Genomic DNA, 22,336 nt, shown 5'->3' with positions numbered 1-22,336 from the left:
CCTAACCTGCACTTCCCCAAACAACATGTGGACAGGTAACCTTCAAAAATTAACACCTCTCTGAATTTTGTGGTGCAAACTTCAGCTATATACAAAAATGTGTACGTTTGAGGGAAAGTGTGCATAAATGTGCATATAATTCTGAAATAAACACACAAAGATGCATTATATTAAGGAGAACTACTTGCTCAAGTGTGTATATTTGAGAAATGTGTGCTAAAATGCTGACAGTTTTTGTGAGGACTTTTAAAAATAAAAATTTAAAAAGTAACTGCATATTGATCTGGAAAACTGAAACCATCAAGAAATTGAGAAAGAGAAACTGATACATTTGCCCATCCCTAGCTGTGAGGGAATATTTTATAGGAGTAATGCAGTACTCTGATTCCCTGTTAATAATCCCTAATCAAGTTGCAGCAAAAGTTAAAACTGAAATTGTCCCCTGAAACCAGCCTCCAGCCAAAATGGGAGGAGGGTCATCATGCTTGGGGAAACTCCAGGGTTTGCAGAAGTTAAAATAAAATAAAAGTATATTGGTGGCAGTTGAGGGGTAGTGGAAGAAACAGAAAATTAAATAATAATAATAATAATACCCTGCCCATCTGGCTAGGTTGCCCCAGCCACTCTGGGTGGCTTCCAACACATAGAATAATAATAATAAAACAGCAAACATTAATAGTAACAATCTGATCCAGTATAAAAATAACTTTAAACTTGAGGGAGTGGAAGTCTGGGCTGTCCTGCTTAGGTGGTTTGACAGGCAGGAACCCTTAACAGGAGCAATCTCTTTAGAAGGAAAGAGATGTGGTGATCTCACTTGTTAGACTCCTAATGAGGACATGGACTGGCAGTAGTACAGTGGACACCCTTTCTGCCTTCTGGCCTTAGAAGCCCTGTAAGGCCAGCAAAGGAAAACTTGCTTTACCCCTTGGCCAAAATTTAAATCTGCGATTCAAGATTGGGAGTCAGGAGAATGTGTGTGTGTGTGTGTGTGTGTGTGTGTGTGTGTGTGTGTTTGCGCGTGCACATGTGCAAGTGCAGTGTGGGAGGTAGTGTTGTGTAACAGAGTGCCGGACTTCGACTTGGGAGACCAGAGTTTGAATCCCTGCTTAGCCATGAATCTCACTGGATGATCTTGGTCCAGCCACACACAAATTCTCAGCCTAACCTACACCACAGGGTTGTTGTGAGGATTCATGGGGGTGGGGAGAACCATGTCCACCACCTTGAGCTCCTTGGATGAAAATGTAATAGATAAATAAATGCTGGGAAGTGTACCTCTTTGAGCAAGAAGGAAGAAGCAGCAAAGGCAAAGGACCATCCGTAGCGGTATTGGAAGTACTGCTCTGAGCCACTGGGGCGGTTCATCACTTCGTCATTGATGCTGGAGATGTACAGAACCAAGCCCACCACCAGAGAGAGCCCTGCAGAAAGAGCACAGAGGGAGAGGGGTGGGAAGGAAGGAAGAGGCTGTTATTTCCAGCTGTTCATAAAGGCCTCACTTGTGGGGAGGAGCCACAGCTCCAGTAGTAGAGCCCCTGCTTCACAAGTGCAGAAGGTCCCAGTTCTAATCCCTGACATATCTAGGTAGGGCTAAGCATTTTCAGTTTGAGACCCAGGGAGAGAGCTTCAGCCAGTCAGTGTAGACCAGGGGTAGGCAACCTAAGGGCCGGGGGCCGGATGCGGCCCAATCGACTTCTCAATCTGGCCTGCAGATGGTCCGGGAATCAGTGTGTTTTTACATGAGTAGAATGTGCGCTTTTGTTTAAAATGCACCTCTGGGTTATTTGTGGGGCATAGGAATTGGTTCATTTTTTTGCCCAAAATATAGTCCGGCCCACCACATGGTTTGAGGGATTGTGGACGGGCTCATGGCTGAAAAAGGTTGCTGACCCCTGGTGTAGACAGTATTGAGCTACATGGACCAGTGATCAAACTCAGTATAAGGTACCTCTCTCGGTTCTTATGTTGTATGACAAACCTACCTCACTCTCCACATTTAGCTCAGAGCAGAGATGCCACTGCAACCAGCCGCAGTGCGCGTGTGTGCACACAAATGCACACACCTCACCCCTTTATGGGTTCTTTTCAGACTATATGTGTTGGGTGGTGGTGGTCAACAGCATGCCCACATTTCTGTCCATTATATCATACAGAAGGCAGCGAGAGCTACTATAAATCAAGCCTGCTCCTATCTACATAATTGCACCCCTTCAGCTGCATAGCTTCACCCTGCATGGCATTTCTTGGTCGTAGTAGCATGTGACAAAGAGAAAGAGTGCTAAAATGCAGCTGGCTCAGTAGTGCAGCACGGTGCCATCCTGTGCTTGTGCTGGAGCATCACAGACAGGCCTCTGTGCCGCTCTTCTTCTGTTTCCCATTAAGGGCCCAGTGCTGCCCTTTTCGGCTGCTCACAAATTTACTTCTGAGGTTGCCTTGCAGCCATTGCTCTTCACCAACTCTTAATATTATCTGAACTGAAGAAGGCCAACCTGGACGTAATTGCCTTCCATGATCCGTTCTTCCCTTGCAACTACAACTATAACATTTTTGTTCAACCTCACTTGCCTGGACCCATTGCCTTGGCCCCCATAGCCCCTCTGTCCTCCACCCCTCCAAATGACAGATTAAACACACTTATTCTCTAAGTGGAACTGATTGGGCTCTGCAAGGCTTTGGAATGTTTTTTTGGGGGGGTACTATTTTATTGAGGGACACGGGTGGCGCTGTGGGTTAAACCACAGAGCCTAGGACTTGCCAATCAGAAGGTCGGGAGTTCAAATCCCCGCGACGGGGTGAGCTCCCGTTGCTCGCTCCCTGCTCCTGCCAAGCTAGCAGTTCTAAAGCATGTCAAAGTGCAAGTAGATAAATAGGTACCACTCTGGCGGGAAGGTAAACAGCGTTTCCGTGCGCTGCTCTGGTTCGCCAGAAGCAGCTTAGTCATGCTGGCCACATGCCACGGAAGCTGTACGCCGGCTCCCTCAGCCAATAAAGCGAGATGAGCGTCGCAACACCAGAGTTGGTCACGACTGGACCTAATGGTCAGGGGTTCCTTTACCTTTACTATTTTATTATATATTTTATCAGAACTGGCCCAGCCATTATGCGGGGTAAAGCCACTGCTTCAGGAGGCAGAAACCCCACAGGTAACACACCCATGGGTGCCCCACCTGCCCCACTGCCTCCACCAGCGATGGAGAAGCGCTAATGCCATCGGTGCCAATTTTGGGCAAGATCATGTCCATTTGGGGCAAGATTTTGCCTGAAATCGGGGGGGGGGGGGCTTGAGGAGCGCACAAGATCTCATGTGATTTGGAGTGAAATCTCACCCAAAATCAGTGTGCCCTTGCCCAAAATCAGTGCCGGTGGCAGTGCTGCTTCAGATGCAGCTGGGTGCAGGGCAGCAGAAGGTAGGTGGTGGAGGTGGCAGGGGCAGGGGAAAGCAGCGCTTCCCATTTCATCTCAAGTAGTGAAATGGGATGTAACCCACAGCACCACCCGCATCCCTATGAAATGGGATGTACCAGCCCTGTATTTCATTATTACATTTATGCCCCACCTTTACTTCCAAGGAGTTCAAGGTGGCTTGCATGGTTCTTTCTCCCACCACTTTATCCTCACAACAACCCTGAGAGGTAGGTTAAGCTGAGAGGCAGCGACCAGCCCAAGGTCACCCAATGAGCATTGTGGCTGAGTGGAGATTTGAACCCTGATCTCCCAGGTCCAGCACTCTAACCTCTACATCATGCTGGCTATCTACTATGCCCCGCTGCTTTATTACTACCTGTATTTGCTGCTACTTATTGTATTAATGTTTTTAATAAATATGCACAGGCAGGCAGCCCCATTTGTTCCTCCTCCTCTGGTCCTCCTCCCGGACCCCAGTATGGATGTGGGCCTAAGGTTTCCCTGCCCGCTTCCCTCTTCTTCCCCCTCCTCCTGCACTGGGGAATGCAATGGCAGCAAAATAGTCTGAGGGAGGAGGCAGAAGTGGACAAAACTGGGCTTTTGTCGTAAATCTAAAGGCCGTTTTGTGCTTCGCTTGTGTTCTGGCACTTCTGTCATGCTTGAGTTGGAGCGTGACAGAAGTGGAGGGTGGATGTGGCAGGATGCAGCTCTTTGCTCCCTGCTTTGCTGCCATTCCTCCGCTTCCTCTCCTTCTCCCATGCTGGCCAGGGAGTCGCCCCCCCCTCCCCGGGGCCTTAGCAGTAACGCCAGCTCACCTGCCTTCTGAAGTGATGGCTGCTTACTGCTGGAGCTGGTGGGCAGGGAAGCTAATGGGAGGTGAAGCCAGAGGCAATTCTGGGTTTTTTTTCCTGTCCTCCTCTCTTCCAAAAATACAGTGGGTGCTTTAGCAATTCTCAGACCAAAGCATCAGAGGAGAAAGGCTGGACACGGAGAAACTTCGCATTTGTACAAGCCAGCGTCCAGTATGTAAACAGCTAGCTGGATTAATGAGTCTTTATAACAAGTGTCTGCAAGTTAGGGGTTTAGTCTTGTTTTAAATGCATTTGCCCTTTATGGATTCTTTTAAAAAACTTTTTTATTTTATATGTAAGTTGCCTTGAGATGATGGTTTAGAAGGTGATTAATAGTAACAATCCTGTAGTTTTTCAGTTCTGCTTTTACCAAGATGAATGGAAAGAATGTCAGGGAGTCTTGGAATAATAAGAAAATTTTGAATATGACTTTGGGAGTGGGAGGGGCATGAGACTGCTGGACTTTGGATTTGGGGTGTAGAAAAAATAATGGTAGGACCTTGCCCCTGAAATGTAAGTGTTGATGGGGGGGGGGGCAGAGAAAGGGTGTAACAGGGAAGGCATATGCCCACCTTTCCCAGCTCCTTTCTAGTCGGTGCTTCTTCAGGGTGTTTGAAGAGAGTGTTGCTGAAGCTCTCTTGGAGGGAAGAGTGATAGCTCAGGGGCAGAGCACCTGCTTTTCAAGCAGAAAGTGCCAAATTCAACCCCTAGTATCTCCAGGTGAGGCTGGGAATGATGCTTATCTGAAATCCTAGGTAAACTGTGACCCTCCAGGTGTTGCTGGGCTACATCTCCCATCTCTATTAATTGGCAATGCTGGGTGCCCAACAATATCTGGAGGACCACAGACTCCCTGGCCCTGAGCTGGGTGGACCAATGGTTTGCCTTGGCAAAAGGCAAGTGCTCATTCTAAACTCTATAGCAGGCCATGTCAGCTGGTAAGTGATGGGAGTTGTGGTCCAAAATAGCCCTAGACTTAGGAATCTTCAAAGACACAATCCTCAGATGATGACAGTCTCATGTGGAGCTACAGTCGCTACCCTCTCCTCCCCTGAACCCTGAGGAGTCACCTCTGCCACCAGACACCAAAGGCTGGATCACAGATTTCAGAGGATTGGAAGAGCCCTGTGAAGAGATCCCCACAGCATGAAAGCCCAGGGCCTAGAAGAAGAAGCCAATGGCTGCAGGATAAAAACTTTGGCCACACTGGCCAAATGAAGCATTCATATGGTGTAGCCGCTAGTCAATAAATAGCTAAGTCAGGCTATGAAGAACTATTTATTAGGTGCTTCAGGGCATTGACTCAGTAATGTATACAGTCTGGCTCAGCTGCATGATCGCTGACCATGGTCCTGAAATCCACACCTTGACCCTTCTCCAAGGTGCTGATCCTTTCCTGTGCTTTTCCTTCTTGTCGGCCTAGGACTATGGACCTCCTCTGTGCTTGGGCCATCACCTGTGTTGAGAACCCCCATGGAACAAGGTTGTGAAATGCTACTCTGTGGCTTGTCAATTCTTAACAGAAGCCACCGGCCCACTACAAGGGTTATAGTCCCCCTGTTGCCATGACCTATCCCTGCTCCACTCTGAAGACTACCACACAGGATTTATTTAGCTATCCCAAATGTCATGGTTAGCACACAGATTCCAGGAATAAATTGCCCTCTGATGAATGTTCCCCCACACCTCACCAGAGAGGATGAAGAAGATTCCTGAAACGAAAGCCAGGATGGTCCTCTGGGGGCGGATATGTCCGATGTTGCTAATGACAAATGCTGTGAAGACGAGAAAGAGGCTGACCATAGGGAAAGGGGTGGCTGTGCGGATGGTCTCTGCCAAGAGAAAGAGAGAAAGAGAAGAGTCAGATTTTCCAAGTTACCGGTAAATTTGAGTCGATCCTCTTCACCAAAGCGCAGTCCTAGAACCAGGTTTGAATGCTCAGATTTCTGACATGTGAAACAGTTGTATTCCTTGGAGAGCCCCTGAGCAAGCACAGATATATTCCCCCTACTTCCTGAGTAACCACAGGCAGCATGCATTCCCTTGGGATTAAAAAGGCTGGGGCTTCTAGATGGGCTTAAACTGGCACTCTTTCTTTTAGAAATGACCCCACAGTACACACATCAAGTTTTAGTGAGTTGGATGCAAAATCATGTCTGGTTCCCTGCAAACTCTATTTATTTAAATTGAGATTCCTAACATAGCCCTGTCTCTAGAATTTGGTCTTACAGACATCACAGATGAATACTCCATGCATAAAATAATTCACATCTGAATGTGGCAAACAAATGTAGTAAAATTTCCAAAGTAATTTTAGGATTGAGCTTTGATTAAATGGAAGCGGGAGAAGGAGGGGAGCTGATGATAACATGTGTGACTGAAATGTTTGAGGCAGAGCTGGCTCAAGACATTTTGCTGCCTGAGGCAACAGTGCAGTACCCCTGAACATGTACAAAGGCTACAGACACACTGTACAACTAAAGCATGGCAACTGTAGTTTGTTAAGGGTGCTGGAAATTGGAGTTCTGTGAGGGGTAAACTACCATTCCTATGGTTATTATTTTGTGGGGGGCATTGTGCTTTAAATGTATGATGTGTGCACATCCAAAATTGACTTTAAAGGGACATTTAATTTCAGATCAGTAGGTAGAGCAAAAAAATTCATACTGCTGCCATCTTTTCCTATAGGACCATAGATGTGGCCTCCCAGAATTAAAAGAAATGAGGCAGGGGCAGAGGTAAGCAGCTGCTATGACATTCAGTAAAGTGGGTCCTGGATCTGCAAAGGTTGAAGATACCTGAATTGAAACATACAAAAGTATGTAAACCGTAATACATGCACCATAATAATGGTCCAGTGAATACATGGAGGGCACAAGGAGAAGGGGACAATAGAGGACGAGATGGTTGGATAGTGTTCTCGAAGCTACCAGCATGAGTTTGACCAAACTGCAGGAGGCAGTGGAAGACAGGAGTGCCTGGCGTGCTCTGGTCCATGAGGTCACGAAGAGTCAGACACGACTAAACAACTAAATAACAACAACAACAACAACAAAGCTTACAAGTGCTACACTAGATGCATGTCCACCACATATCAAAACATCTCTTTGCCCTTATATTCAAGAGTCCTTATCTTTAGACACACACACACCTATTTGATGTACAAATGTGCATGGGTGATAAAACTAAATCCCTTGTATCTCAGTTGTTTCCCAAGCACATGGAACATTTCCACATACAGGTGAATTCTTATTTGCATGCAGATGGTCCACACGACAAAACAACACAGTCCATCGGATAAATGCTTGCACCAATACATTCTGGAACTGATCCAAAGTGTTCTTTTCATTTTTGAGTATGATCTTAGGTCGACCTTAGTCTATCCTATTTGTCAGGCCCTCTTCCCAAACCCACAAATTTGACTTTGGTATACAACATGAAGTATACTTTTTCACACACAAAAATTGAATTTTCCAGAGCATGAGATTCAGTTACCCAAAAGTTGCCTTTCTAAAAGTCTCTTTAAACTGTGTGTCAACTGCGATTCCTGATAAGGTAATTCCTGCTTCTGTTAAAAGGGCATGAACCCCATTTGTATTTGGCAACCCTGAACACCAAAGCATCTAACCTTGATGGCTCAGAACTCCAGCTAAGGGCTCCACCCTTTTTGGACAATGTCAAGTTATTTAAAAAATTAAGAGTGCCACTGAATATGTGCAGAGTTGATTGCCCTCCACACTGTGGAACAGCAGCTTACTACTAGCCATTTCTGGAACTACAAGGTTCACTACTAAACAATAAGACACCTCCCTTGGCTGGAACTGAGGCCTAGTCTTCACATGCCGCATATCTGAGGAGGTTGAATTCTGAGGTGGTAAATGTGCAGTAGCATTTCAGACTTCAGCTGAATGCATCACATTTTTGAATACTCCCTCGGTTTCTTCATTTGTAAAGCCCTCCCTGTAAGTTAAAGAAACAACCACAACTATAATTAGGGAGGTTCTGGCCTAGCCTGCTCCCCGCTGTGTTGGTTTGTGCATGTTGGAAGATTTCTTCTGCTAGGGGAGAATTGAAAATGCAACACCCTTCCTCACAGCTCAGTTGTAGAGCAGGAAACTCTTAATACCAGCATTGTGGGTTTGGGCCCCATGTTGGGTAAAAGATTCCTGCATTTCCTGGGTGGTTGGACTAGATGACTGTCATGGCCCCTTCCAAGTCTACAATTCGATGATTCTTCCACCTTTTTCTAGGTCCCCTCTACATCTCCAAAAGAATGGATCGTGGCAGGGTGTTGAATGCCAAAGGTGGTAGAGTGGACTGTGGGGAGGAGATAGTTCTCCATGTAAATACTCCCTGCAAGTAGAAAACTATATACTGTCAGGGTGCTGCTGGTGGCTACTGGCTGCTTGCCCAGTAAAGCAGAGAGACAGAGAAAAAGCGAACTTTCCAGTTCTTTTTTATTATTAGAATTACCAGGACAAAATTCCATCCACACCGTTCATTATCCGGCGTTGCCTCGAGTGAAGCTCCACCTCCCCTTCTCTGTACTTCCCTATTCATCAGACTCCTCCTCCCTCCTACGGCAGCTGTTAAGTGCCACCCACCTCTGAGCCCTCTTCTCTGCCATTCTCAATGAACGCCTGGTTTGGGGGGATGGAACGAGTTCTGGGGTACTCTCCAGCAACAGCGTGTGTCAGCCAGCCACTACTCAGGCTCTGCGTGTTCTGTGCTACCTGGTTCCTGCTCCTCATCTTTCATTAATTCCCAACTTCTTCCTTCTTCTTCTGGGTTGTGACCTGTGTCGAACCACTCTTCTAGATCTATACTATCGGCCCCTTCCTCCTCTCTGGAAGGCTCCTGTGCAGGCTGTCTCCACCATTCCACCATTCCTCTTCATCTGCCCAGTCCCTCCCTGACATATACATATGCTGGAAAAATTCCAGACTTATCCACTCTGCTTTTTTTCTACTCACAGAGAGGTTTTTAACTAATAATAAAAAGCAGGAGAGCATTGAAAAGTGTGATCCCCCATGCAGCTGAAGTAGTATGATGTATTCTGCAATCTCCTTCCCACCTTTAACTAATCTGTGTTCACCCAGTTAGCATTAAGGCAGATGCAACTAAAAAATAGCCCTCCTAGGGGCTAGGGTAGCCAATGTTATGTTCTCCAGATGTTTTGGACTAAAATTCCCATAATCCCCGGTTATGAGCTATGCTGGCCAGAGCTGATCAAAATTAAGAGCCCACAGCATTTGGAAGGCACCATATTGCCTATTTCTGATCTAGGAAGAGGAAACATGCTATATGATTCCAGAAGAGAGAGAAGGGGTAAGGTGAAGATCACTCCAGAGTTTGCTCCAGCTGCCTATTCACTGGGTCTTCAGTCATCAACTGCCCAGTAGGAAGAAAAGAGAGGGACTCCGGCAAAGACCATCTCAGAGCTTCCAGTGGTGACTGGAACCCATTGCTACTGGTAGGGTGGAGGCAGGGAGTCCAACAGTAGGTGGCGCCAGAGCGAAGGACAGACAGAGCTGCCCGCTGGACGGGTTGTCTGTAAAAAGGCAGGTAGGTAGGATAGGGCCTGGCTGAGGGCAAACTGAGGTTGGTGGGGCAGTGCCTGTTCACCCTTATGGACCAGCCTCCATGGACCTCCTCCAGTGGAACTCTCTGTTGCCACCATTTTACCACAAACTGGGAAGGATCCTGAACGCTTTGTTTAAGTTGCTGCTGTTTGCCGTGGTTTCTTTAAAACATAGCTTAATGTTTCTTGCATGCCACCTTAGGAAATAAATTGTTCAAATAAATATAAAGCCTGATGCTGTCCCCGTTCCACCTCATTATCTCTCACTTGGCAACGGCAATAAAACTTAGCGCACAATGATTATATCATCCCATGCAGTTTAGATTGCCAGCTGTTAAAGCATAGAAGGGAAGACTGAGGTATGGCGATGGTGAATTTGGCTGCAGCCTGGAAATGGAATATTGCTTGTGTGACATCACCATTAATGACGAGCTGCAGAAATCTTGCTGCTGCTCTGGAAATTCAAAATATTTTTCCAGTTGAGATTATAAGAACCTAACTATTCCTTCTTTTGTCCAGCAGGGGGCAATGATATTCTCTCTCTCTCTCTCTCTCTCTCTCTCTCTCTCTCTCTGAATCAAACACACACACACAATTATCTCAGTTCTGTTTTCAAGATTAAGTGTTTAGTAACTGCATGAAATAAATTTGGTACTCCGGGAGGGAAACTTGAGAAATTATGTCATAATCAGAATAGAATTGTTGTCAACTGACCAGAAAAGCAAGCTGTGCTCTTGTGCCTTTTGAAAGTAGATTGATTTTGCAAGAGAACAGCAGGTGAGGCTTTTCATAGCATGGAGATCAATGGTAGCTCCTCTGCTAATGCCTGCTGCACGTCAGTTCACTTGTTCAGAGCACTGGGACTGGCTGAAATGTTGGCAACCTTGAAGCCAAGCTATTGTTAGAAGTAGGGTTTTCTTTTCAGGTAACCTGGCCTCTCCAGCTCCCACCGCAAAGGCCCTGGTTGTTAGCCTTAGCAGTCAGTTTGCTAGCTTTATTGCCTATGTTGGCTCTTCATAGCCAAGGCACACAGCACAGTTGTCAAGGCCCACTAAATATTTTCAGGGCAGAGCTGTGGTGGTAGCTTCCACTCCTCTCCTCAGCTTAAAGCAGTAGTGACACCCACCCACCCACCCCCAAAATGAAAATGGGGGCAGGTACACAAGGGGCAAATTTGGTGTGTGTGTGTGTGTGTTTGTGTGTGTGCAAGAGAGGGAGAGAGAGAGAGCTCTGTGCCACACGTGAGAAATTTCTAAAAGAGAAACAATGGCATATTTTCTGCTAATGCTCTCATCATAGCCATCTTTTCTCTGAAGTTCCCAGTACAGGGTGGCCAAAATAGAAGGTTTGCTTAGGATTTCAATGTGAACCTCCCCAATTTGCACTTTCCAGAAAAATATATGAACCGAGAATCCTTCAAAATTCACACATCTCCCGAATTTTGTGGTGCGGTTCTCCAGCCAAATAATGTGTACAAAAATGTGTATATTTGGGGGAAATGTGCATTAAAATGTATATATTAGCATATAACATGCATTATATTGGGGGAAACTACTTTAAATAATGCAAAATTTCATACAGGAATGTGTCTATAGGGAGAAATTTGCACTAAAATGCAGACAAATTTTCATGGAGACTTTTCAAAGCATACATTGCAAACTGATGCAGTAATTTGGAGAACAGAACTGAAGACTGGAGAAACAAGATGTGGAGAGAAACCGAGTTGGCAGGTTCCTCCATCCCTAGTACTGTGAATGTGACAGTTGTACAGAAAAGGGAATTTCAGCAGGTGGAACTGGCGTGCCAAGATCCACCTGTGGAAATTTCCTCTTTTACACAACTGTTAAACACTCAGGAGCCCTGCCTAGTTTATTCACCTGGTTGGCTTAGCTCCTATTGATTTTGAGGGAGCTAAAAATCTTCCCTACCCCAGTTCTGTCACCATTGGAGAGACGTGAGCCCACAGGGAACTGCTCTCTCGCTCTCGCTCTCTGCTGGAAATAAAGAAAAAGCGCTATTCTGTCTGGGGAAAGTGCCTTTCCTTTAAGTAGCCATAAGGATCCTGCAGTGGCAGTGGGATGGAGGGTTACTTGACCAGGGACAGTGCTGCTCCCTCTAGCCCCCCCCCACCTGCCATTTATGCCTCAAAGACTTAAGACAGTCTTCATCAACACTGTGCTCTTTAGATGTTTTGGACTACAACTCCCATCAGCCCCCAAGCTGTGGTGGCTAGGGCTTATGGGAGTTGTAGTCCAAAACATTTGCACTAGTCTGGCAAAGTTTGACCTAGGTGGAGAAGCATTGTGTCAAGGCCCACCTGAAATGTCAGGTGCCACACAGACAGTCCCAAGCAGTTAGCAAATACAGTGGTACCTCGGGTTACATACGCTTCAGGTTACATACGTTTCAGGTTACAGACTCCGCTAACCCAAAATTAGTACCTCGGGTTAAGAACTTTGCTTCAGGATGAGAACAGAAATCGTGCAGCGTCGGCACAGCGGCAGCAGGAGGCCCCATTACTTAAAGTGGTGCTTCAGGTTAAGAACAGTTTCAGGTTAAGAACAGACCTCCAGAAACGAATTAAGTTCTTAACCCGAGGTACCACTGTATATGTGTTTTGTTGCATGAATGGTGAACTACACCATACTTGAGCAAGTTTGGCTGGCTCTGGCTTGGTTGTCCAAACTGCAGGTAACCAACGTCCAAACTGCACTACTTGTTGAATAAGTGGATATTTCCCAAACTGTGGTCCATGGACCACCAGCTTTATTCAGGTTCGTGCAGAATTCAAATCACAGACTTCAGATTATAATACAATGCAATGTAAGAAATAAAAGACGCAATAAAAATACAATTAAAGAATCATATAGCGTCTAGCACATCAGAATTGCCACAGCAGGTAGAAAAACCATGAGGTGGGCTGCCAAGACTGCAATTTCAAGTGGTCTTGAGGGCAGGTAGTTTGGGAACCACGGGGATATTTCCTTGTTGTAACTAGGCCTGGGATCTTATGGTAAAGGGTAGGTCAAAAATCTAATTAATTAATTGTTGTTTTTAAATAACAGATAAGTGGATTTCCGCTACAAAGGTGCCCTTCGGTCCTCGCTCTTAAAACCAAGTTACCATATTTTTTGCTCTATAAGACTCACTTTTTCCCTCCTAAAAAGTAAGGGGAAATGTGTGTGCATCTTATGGAGCGAATGCAGGCTGTGCAGCTATCCCAGAAGCCAGAACAGCAAGAGGGATCACTGCTTTCACTGCGCAGCGATCCCTCTTGTTGTTCTGGCTTCTGAGATTCAGAATATTTTTTTTCTTGTTTTCCTCCTCCAAAAACTAGGTGCGTCTTATGGTCTGGTGCATCTTATAGAGCGAAAAATATGGTAAACGTTCACAGCGTGTTGGATGTTTGAGGGAAGAAAGCTGCGGCAGTGCCAGCCAGCTTTTGTGGGGAAGAGCCATGGTAGTCTGCAGAAGGTAGTCCCATAGGAGAGGGCAACTAATGCTCCCTTTGGAAGGCAGTTCTGCTGAAACTGGCAAGTCTTACCTGCAAGTCAAGAAAGAGTAGAACTGGGGTGTGAGAATTGCTTGTGTTACGTGTCCTTCCACAGCATTTCAAAAACTAGTCATTGTAACGGGCCACCAGGGGGCGCCCCAATAGCTACAGATACATCCAGCCTGCACCTTAGACTGGAGTTCAGGTGATAATAATAATAATAATAATAATAATAATAATAATAATAATAGATTCACTTGCACAAGATGCAGTGATGGCCATCAGTGTGGCTGGCTTTAAAAGAGGATTAGACAAAAAATGACTACTAACAACGGCTTCTAGGCATTATGGCTACATTCTGCCTCCACTGTCTGGGGCAGTTTGCCTCCGAATACCAGTTGCCACGAATTGCAGGCAGGGAAAACTGCTGTTGCGCTCATGCCCTGCGAGTGGGCTCCCCTGTAAGAACAGGAAGCATTGCTAGCAGCTTCGTTGCGTCAAAATAGCATTCCTAAATGGACTTTGCCCCCCAAATACACATTTCTAAATGTATTTTCTGTCAAAATAGGCAGTCATAGATGTATTCTCTTGTCAAAGCCACGCACTTCAAAATGGATTGAGATACATTTTTTAGGCAAGAGCTGTACCCCCGTAACATTTGGATGAGGGTGAAATCCAGCGGATAGCAACAGTCTGATCCTCACCTTAGTCTGGCAAGTGTGGATCAGTTCAGTTTGTATTGGAATTCCCAGGGACTGAGCTCCTCAAGGAGCCCTAATCCTTTCTTAGAGAGCAGTGGGATATAAATCCATACTCTTTGGAGAGTTGGAGTTGAACGGCTTGTTAACCTTTCGCTGGCATGAGAGGCTGGCCCTGTCATTCTTCAAGGGCTCAAATCCTGCTCCATGTCGCTAGAAGTTAAATCTCTGAGCAGGTGGGTGGGTGTATAGCCTCTCTGCAGTGCATGTAGGCAAATGCCTGAACATGAGCGCAAACTGTGGCTGCCGAGGGGTATTTTGAACTGCTGCTGACACATTGGGCCAGGCCATTACGTGTGCTTGTTTTGTTCAAAAGGACAACCACCCTCTTGGCTTTTAAGCCAGCCAAGGGCAAGCTGAACAGCAGGGAGCACCAACCTTTTGGAGTCCATGGGCCCATGTGCAAGTCCGAGAAACTCTTGTGGGCAACACACACAGAGCAACAAAGAACATGCCACAACCTATCCTGTTGGTTATAACTGAATGCTTCATGCCCATCTAATCTCAGCAAGGGGAGGGGAATCTGTTGCCACCAGAGGAGGCCTCTGTGAGCACCCTCAGGCACCATGCTGGCAACCCCTGTATACAAGATAAAGTCAGGTGAAGGGTGCCTACAAGCCTGCACCATTGTGGAGGGGGTGTGTGGGTGTGGGTGGAGGTGGAGGTGGCCAAACAAACAGCTCATTTTAACCCAGTGTTTCCCAACCTGTGGGTCCCCAGATGTTGTTGGACTACAACTCCCATCATGCCTAGCCAGCATGACCAGTGGTCAGGGATGATGGGAGTTGTAGTCCAACAACACCTGGGGACCCACAGGTTGAGAACTGCTGTAAAGCTGTGAAATGTGCATGGGGGGGTCGCAGATGTGGTGGGTGGATGGGAAGAAACAAATAAAGGCCAAAGACGAGGGGTAGGCATTCACTCTCCCTTCTCCCCAAGGCGGTCACCCCACCTTGGTTCATGGGTGGGCCGGCCCTGGGAATTTAACCATTTCCCCCCCAGCTGGGACCCTGGTCTGGAGCAGGGCCTTCATGCCTGTTATTTAGTTGAAGTAAGCCATTCATCCTATTGCTACAAGTGGGGTTAACATCACGTCTAGGGTCATAGCCACACCATACATTTAAAGCACATGGCTTCCCCGAAGGAATCCTGGGAACTATAGTTTGCTAAGGGTGCTGGGAATTATAGCTCTGTAGTAGAAACTACAGTTCTTGGGGTTCTTTGGGGGAAGTGTTGCAATGGTATAAATATGCTTTAAATGTGTAGATGTGACTGAGTTCGGCCTTCAGAGAGACCCTCTTAGCTTTATTTTTCGCCATGCCCAACAAACAGAAGCGTATCGACTTACTAAGTATGTTTTCTGTGTTCTCCGTTACGAGGGGGCCTTCAGGGTCAGGGTCAGGCCTGGGCTCTAGGAAGTACTCGGAAGCAACACAGCTGCCCTTTTTCTGACCTGCAGAAGAAGAAGAAAACACATCACATTCATGGTGTCAAAAGCTTCTGGGAAGGGGCCAAAGGTTAGATCAGGTGGGAACCTCATACAGGTCCAAGGGGTGGAAAGGACTATATGTCACTGAGGTAGGTCTGGCCAAGTGAGAGGACCAGCAGGGCCAGCCCTACTATTAGGCAGAGTGAGGCAGGTGCCTCGGATGGTAGATGTTGTGAGGAGCAGGAGGCAGTGGCAATCCCCTATGGCCATTCCTATCCCCTGGAGCTGAAGCCCCAGCAGCAGTGGTGTTTCCTTGTTGCCAGTCTGGTTTGAGGAGGGTCTGGTTGCCTGCACCTCTCACCCATTCAGCTTCTTCCAATGGGCCACAGGCAGCCTTGCACCAAGTGAGCACCAGAGCACAGGGCCCATCTAGTCCAACATGCTGTTCCAGATGCCTGAGGAAAACCCACAAACAGGACCTGAGAACAAGAGCCCACTTGTGATTCCTCCAGCAACTTGTATTGAGAAGCATAGTGAACACAGCCACTGTGGCAACGAGCCACTGACAGCACACAACTCAACTCAGGCCGCATATTTCAGCGGGCAGAGCATGTTGCTCTGCTGACTTGATGCATGCCAGTGCTGCCACAGTGCAGGTTTTATTTGAGTGGGTAGCAAAGCGGGCTAGGAAGCAAGGCCGCCCCAGGACATTTTGCTGCCTGAGGTGGTCAAGATCTGCTCCCCTCCCCAATATTCCATCCATAGAAACCTCCTGAGCTGTTGACTCTTGCTTCAAGTTGGGAAAGTTATCTTCTACCACACAAGAGGGCAGCTGACTAGCTTAGGGAACGTGTGGCTGGCACACACAACTTGCCATTGTGGCTACCACCAAGGCACCTGAAGCTTTAGTCAGCTGCCCCACTCTGCCCAATGGCAGATAGAGCAAGCAGCAGCAGCAAGGTGGTATTATTATTATTTATTTCATTTGTGGGAGTGAGTTCCAAAGTTTAACCACCTGCTTTACGAAGAAGCACTGTGTGAAAAAGAGGCAGGACATTTGCATTAGGGATTTGAGGGATGGGGAAATGAGGGCTAGAGAAGTTCACACAGGGCCTACAGGCAGCAGATACATGTATGCTCTTGCATGGGGAAAGTGACCACAGAAGGAAGTTTCAGAGGTGAACAGGTAGGATGGGGGGAATATAGAAAAAGAAGGCCAAGGAAGTAGGCTAAACCCTCACTCTGAAGGCAGTTCTGAACCTACAGAATTCTTCCACATTTTGAGGTACACGCTGCCAGTATTGATGCCACCGTATCTTGAGTGGTAGATTAAGATTCAGTGGGCAGTTGGATCTCAAACATTTGTTTCAGGAACGAGGTTCCTGAATGATGGCTGTTCAAATCACCTTTTTGAAAGCTGAGCTGCTGTGTCACGCCACAGCTCCTCAGAAGAGTTTTGCTCTTCTGTTAACAACCAGCAGTCAGATTGTGTCCAGCAACCTAAGCTTTGCAAGAGTTCAGCTGCAAGTACATGTAGACTTGCAGGCAAACAGAGCAAAACCCAGATATGTGTTGTTGTTGTTTTTAAAGCCCCAATGCATGGCCTCACAACTCACTCCCCTCTCCTGATCACTTCCCTCAATTAGATGAAAACACAAATTATGGAAGCAGAGGAAGCCCTGCAAGCCTAACGAAGCAGTTTAGATCTGGCCTAGTGACGTCATCATCTGTAACTGGAGTCTCCAGGTGTGACACGAGGCAATTTTGAGAGGGAAAACTTGACTTTTCAAGGCTCTTACCGGCAAAGAAACAGACCCTCCAGAGCCCAGCGTGCAATGCCATGACTATCTCGGTGGTCTGGTTCTGCGGAAACACAATCCCTTCCTCCATGAACAGCCAGTAGTCAGTGCTGACGGCGATGCCCACCAGGAGCAGTCCACACGCTCCAAAAACACTAGACAGCAGGGTCAGGGCGCGGCTGCTGCAGTTACTCATCCTAGGTGACAGGGGGAGCCACTGGCCAAAGGCAGCGCAAGGACCTGGAGAAGGAATTGATAACAATCAGCCAGAGAAACCAGATATTCACACAAGTCACACACAGAGACCCCGCCCAAAAGCTATACTCACATTAAATTTGAGCTTTTCCTAGTCAAACCAATGGGTTCTCAGAGGCCCCAATAGTTACTGGCTCCCATATTCTTCCTTTTTAACCACAATATCTTTATTTTCACCAAGAGAACATGGCAGCTGGCTCCAAGCACCACCCTAACTCACTGAAACCTCTCAAAGAATCCAAGGGGTTTTGGCTACAAGACCCTTCACCTCCTAATTCTGGAGTGAGGAACCTCCAGCCTGCGGGCTAAACTAGGCCTGCCAATCTGGCCTGCAGAAGCCGTTTTTGGCCAGCCACGCCCATCTGTCACTCATATGATGTTATCTGGCCACCTACCTTTTACCATATAGCCTCAGGTGCAGGATAGGCAAAGCCGCAGCTGCCAAGGAGCCACCTGCAGGGCACAACGGCATTGGGGCTTGCTTTCGGTGCAAGATGCAAGCCCTGCTGCTTTGGGGGGTGGGGATTGGTTCTACTTGCCTGCCTATCAAAAGTGAACCCATGGAGGGTTGGACACCTTTTTAATCCAGCCCACAGGACAAAAGTACTTCTCTGCTTTTGCTCTGACCCAGTATATTTTTAAAACATAAAAATAAATCCATATCCCATCCATTCTCCCAAAGGATGACTCAGGGAAACAAATATTTCTGTGATTTAAAAAATTACAGTTAAAAACAAAATAAAAACATATCAAAGGCATTTAAAGACAGTTGGAAGCTTTAAAAAATAACAGAACAAAACATCTAAAACAAATTTAAGAACCAAATCAGGTGACTGGATAGCGTCAATGAAATAGAAAAGATTTCAGCAGGCACCTGCCGAATTTTAAACTTCTACTCTACATGACAACCCTGAGAGGCCTTCTAATGACCCTCTCCTAGCTTTCGTACTCTGATGAGGAACCCCTTCATGACTGCCCTCAAATCCCAGAACACTGCAGAAGATTCTGGGGCAGTATTCTGTTTGTGTAGGGTGTCATCCAGGTCTGCTGGGCTTACCTATTACAAGGACTGAGAGGGTGTCCAAGAATACTCCCACAATGACCCTGAATAACACTATTTCTGGTGCCCTAGAATATGTCCACAATATATCCTTCAGGCAGCTGGTCCACCATTATTGGTCTCAATAAAGAACCCACAGTAAGTTTCTAAGGAGCTCCAGATTTCCTGGAAATAGTTTGAAAACTCTTCTACCAGAAATGCTTACTTCCACCTACATATTCTCATTAAAGGTAAAGTTAAAGGCCCCCTGACAGTTAAGTCCAGTTAAGTCCAGTCACAGATGACTCTGGGGTGTGGCGCTCATCTCGCTTTACAGGTCAAGGGAGCCGGCGTTTGTCCGCAGACAGTTTTTCCGGGTCATGTGGCCAGCATGACTAAGCCGCTTCTGGTGCAAAGGAACACCGAAACCAGAGCAGTGCACGGAAACGCTGTTTACCTTCCCACCGGAGTGGTACCTATTTATCTACTTGCACTTTTTGGTGTGCTTTCAAACTGCTAGGTTGGCAGGAGCTGGGGCCGAGCAACGGGAGCTCACCCTGTTGCGGGGATTCGAACCGCCGACCTTCTGATCGGCAAGCCCAAGAGGCTCAGTGGTTTAGACCCCAGCGCCACCTGCATCCCTATATATTCTCCTTACTCTCCCCCCTGCAAAAATCTGGGTTATGAAATCTCCACCACCCATACCCTAGCTAGCCCATTAGGCCTTCTGACATGACGCAAGCAAGATTTATAGTTCTCTCCATTCCAGCATAATTCTCTAGCTCACAGTTCATGGATTTTCATTCCAACCAGTGTAGATTTGCTTCTTCCAAGAGCCATAGAATCATAGAGGTGGAAGGGACCACACAGGTCATCTAGTCCAACCCCCTGCAATGCAGGAATGTTTTGCCCAAGGTGAAACTCAAACCAACAACCCTGAGATTAAGAGTCTCATGCTCTACCAACTGAGCTATCCCAGAGCTAATGTGAAGAAGCCAGACACCCTGGTGTCTACCGTGTCTAAGGAGCCCTCAGTAAAGTGCCTTCTGGCAAGACCTGTCCAACATTAGCTCCCAACGGCTAAGGGAGCTGGGCATGTTTAGCCTGGAGAAGAGGAGGTTAAGGGGTGATATGATAGCCATGTTCAAATATATAAAAGGATGTCACATAGAGGAGGGAGAAAGGTTGTTTTCTGCTGCTCCAGAGAAGCGGACACGGAGCAATGGATCCAAACTACAAGAAAGAAGATTCCACCTAAACATTAGGAAGAACTTCCTGACAGTAAGAGCTGTTCGACAGTGGAATTTGCTGCCAAGGAGTGTGGTGGAGTCTCCTTCTTTGGAGGTCTTTAAGCAGAGGCTTGACAACCATATGTCAGGAGTGCTCTGATGGTGTTTCCTGCTTGGCAGGGGGTTGGACTCGATGGCCCTTGTGGTCTCTTCCAACTCTATGATTCTATGATTCTATGATTCTAACATTTCTGGGCCTCCTTCCTCAGGTAGTGGCTGCAGCAGTGCTGCCATCACCACTGGGCATCTGGGTCTGAGAGCTGCCCTTTTAATTTCCTAGAATTTCCTGAAGTGCCAGACTTTGTTTTTTCAAGAGGAACTCAGGGCAGGTGTCAGAGCTGGACCCTCCCAGGGTGGGGGCTCCAAGCACTTGCCCAGTCAACCCACTTCATGGTCATGATCTCACCAAGTTTTCTTTTAAAGGGTCAGGTGGTTTTCCTGCCTTCCTTGCTCTGGGCCTTCCTGCCACCTTCCCCAGAACAATCAAGCATTCCTGATCCCCAGTTTAGGAATATACATTCTAATAATAATAATAATAATAATAATAATAATAATAATAATAATTTATTTAGTTTCCCCAGCCACTCTGGGCGGCTCCCAATCAAGTGTTAAAAACAGTACAGCATTAAATATTAAAAACTTCCCTGAACAGGGCTGCCTTCAGATATCTTTTAAAGATAGGATAGCTGCTTATTTCCTTCACATCTGAAGGGAGGGTGTTCCACAGGGTGGGCGCCACTACCGAGAAGGCCCTCTGCCTGGTTCCCTGTAACCTCACTTCTCTCAATGAGGGAACCGCCAGAAGGCCCTCGGTGCTGGATCTCAGTGTCCGGGCTGAACGATGGGGGTGGAGACGCTCCTTCAGGTACGTGGAGGGAAAGCTGTAGCTCAGTGATAGAGCATATGGATCTTAGGAACAGTGGAAGTTGCCTTATCCCAATTTCTTGGTCCTTCTGACCATGTTCCAAGCCCTAGCTAGAGATGCTGCGGATTGAATCTGAGACCTTTTGCATGCAAAGTAGATGTTCTGCCACTGAGTTCTGGTCCCGAATTAAGATCCCGGGTTCAATCCCCAGCGTCTCATGGGGGAAAGACCCTTGCCTGATATGCTGGAGAGACACTACCAATTGATGTGGACGAGCCTTCCCCAACCTGCTGCCCTCCAGATGTTCTGGCCTTCAGCTCCAGCCAGCGCAGCTGTGGTAGAATTCTGCTGTAGGCCAAACCGAGCTTAGATGGACTGAAGGCCTTGGCTTGGCATGAGGAGGCTACCTATGTACAAAAAAAGCCCATTTCTTTAGAATTTTGTTGGGATTTTTAACAAAGCAAAATGCAGGATGCAAGATAGACCATCACAGTCCTCAAAATGAATATTGCAGAATCATAGTTGGTTCATGCTTGTTGCAACGACTAAAGCAGAGAACTCATCAGCAGCTCACAATGACCAGGCTCATTACAGAGATAAGAGACACTGCTGACTTTAAATGCTCTGGGTAGAGCTGATCCCAATACAGTGGTACCTCAGGTTACATACGCTTCAGGTTACACACTCCGCTAACCCAGAAATAGTGCTTCAGGTTAAGAGCTTTGCTTCAGGATAAGAACAGAAATCGTGCAGTGGCGGCACAGCAGCAGGAGGCCCCATTAGCTAAAGTGGTGCTTCAGGTTGAGAACAGTTTCAGGTTAAGAACAGACCTCTGGAACGAATTAAATACTTAACCTGAGGTACCACTGTACACCAAAAATGATCCCATAGATTGGGAATGGTGAATTATGAGCATGTTTACTCATAAATAAGTCCTGCTGTGTTCAATGGGGCTTGCCTCCAGGTAAGGGCTTAACCCCGCAAAAAAAAAAAAATGGGTAAAGAATTTATATTGTAACACACTAAGGGATCTGGCTGCCACATAGGGCTGAGGGAGGCATAATGGTTTTCGCTTTCCTCCTAGGAAGTCAGAAGGGTCTAGCTCAGTGGTGGGGAACCTGTGACCCTTCAGATGTTGTTGGACTCTAATTCAAGTACACACCATAGACTTAAAGCACACATGACTTCCCCCAAAGAATCATGCGAACTGTAGTTTGTTAAGGGTGCTGGGAATTGTGACTCTGTTGGGGTAAACTACATGTCCCGGGATTCTTGGGGGGAAGTCATGTGCTTTCAATATACTTTAAATATATATTGGCATGCCTTGGCAATGTTATGGGTTTGGTTCCAGATGGTTTCAATAAAGTGAATATCGCAATAAATCGAGTCACATCATATTTTGGGGGGTTTCCCAGTGCATATAAAAGTTATGTTTACACTATACTGTGGTCTATTAAGCCAGGCCCCCTTGGCAGCTGGGGAGGGAAGGGGGGAAACCCAGCCCCAGCCCTAGCCAGCTCCACTCCCTTGGACAGAAGAGCATTGGTGGCGGACTTCCTTCCCCTGCTG

The 22,336-nt window shown here is 46.8% G+C and overlaps 1 protein-coding gene across 2 annotated transcripts in view; it reads right to left on the bottom strand.

Moving 5' to 3' along the window:
- CACNG7 (calcium voltage-gated channel auxiliary subunit gamma 7) overlaps positions 1-22,336 on the bottom strand; it is a 39,232-nt gene that overhangs the window by 5,100 nt on the left and 11,796 nt on the right. For both annotated transcript variants that reach the window (XM_080978102.1, XM_080978103.1), the window contains 4 exons: positions 17,320-17,559; positions 15,440-15,544; positions 5,951-6,091; positions 1,279-1,424 (listed from right to left, as the gene is read on the bottom strand). In XM_080978102.1, the coding sequence (XP_080834228.1) occupies positions 1,279-1,424; positions 5,951-6,091; positions 15,440-15,544; positions 17,320-17,515 (588 nt within the window). In that variant the 5' untranslated portion in view covers positions 17,516-17,559. The remainder of the gene's footprint in view (positions 1-1,278; positions 1,425-5,950; positions 6,092-15,439; positions 15,545-17,319; positions 17,560-22,336) is intronic.

The sequence above is a fragment of the Podarcis pityusensis genome (assembly GCF_964106645.2).
Source record: "Podarcis pityusensis genome assembly, chromosome: 13".
In the NCBI taxonomy this organism is placed as follows: domain Eukaryota; kingdom Metazoa; phylum Chordata; class Lepidosauria; order Squamata; family Lacertidae; genus Podarcis; species Podarcis pityusensis.
The sequence above is the reverse complement of the archived record's forward strand: the minus strand, read 5'-3'. Positions and strand labels throughout refer to the sequence as shown.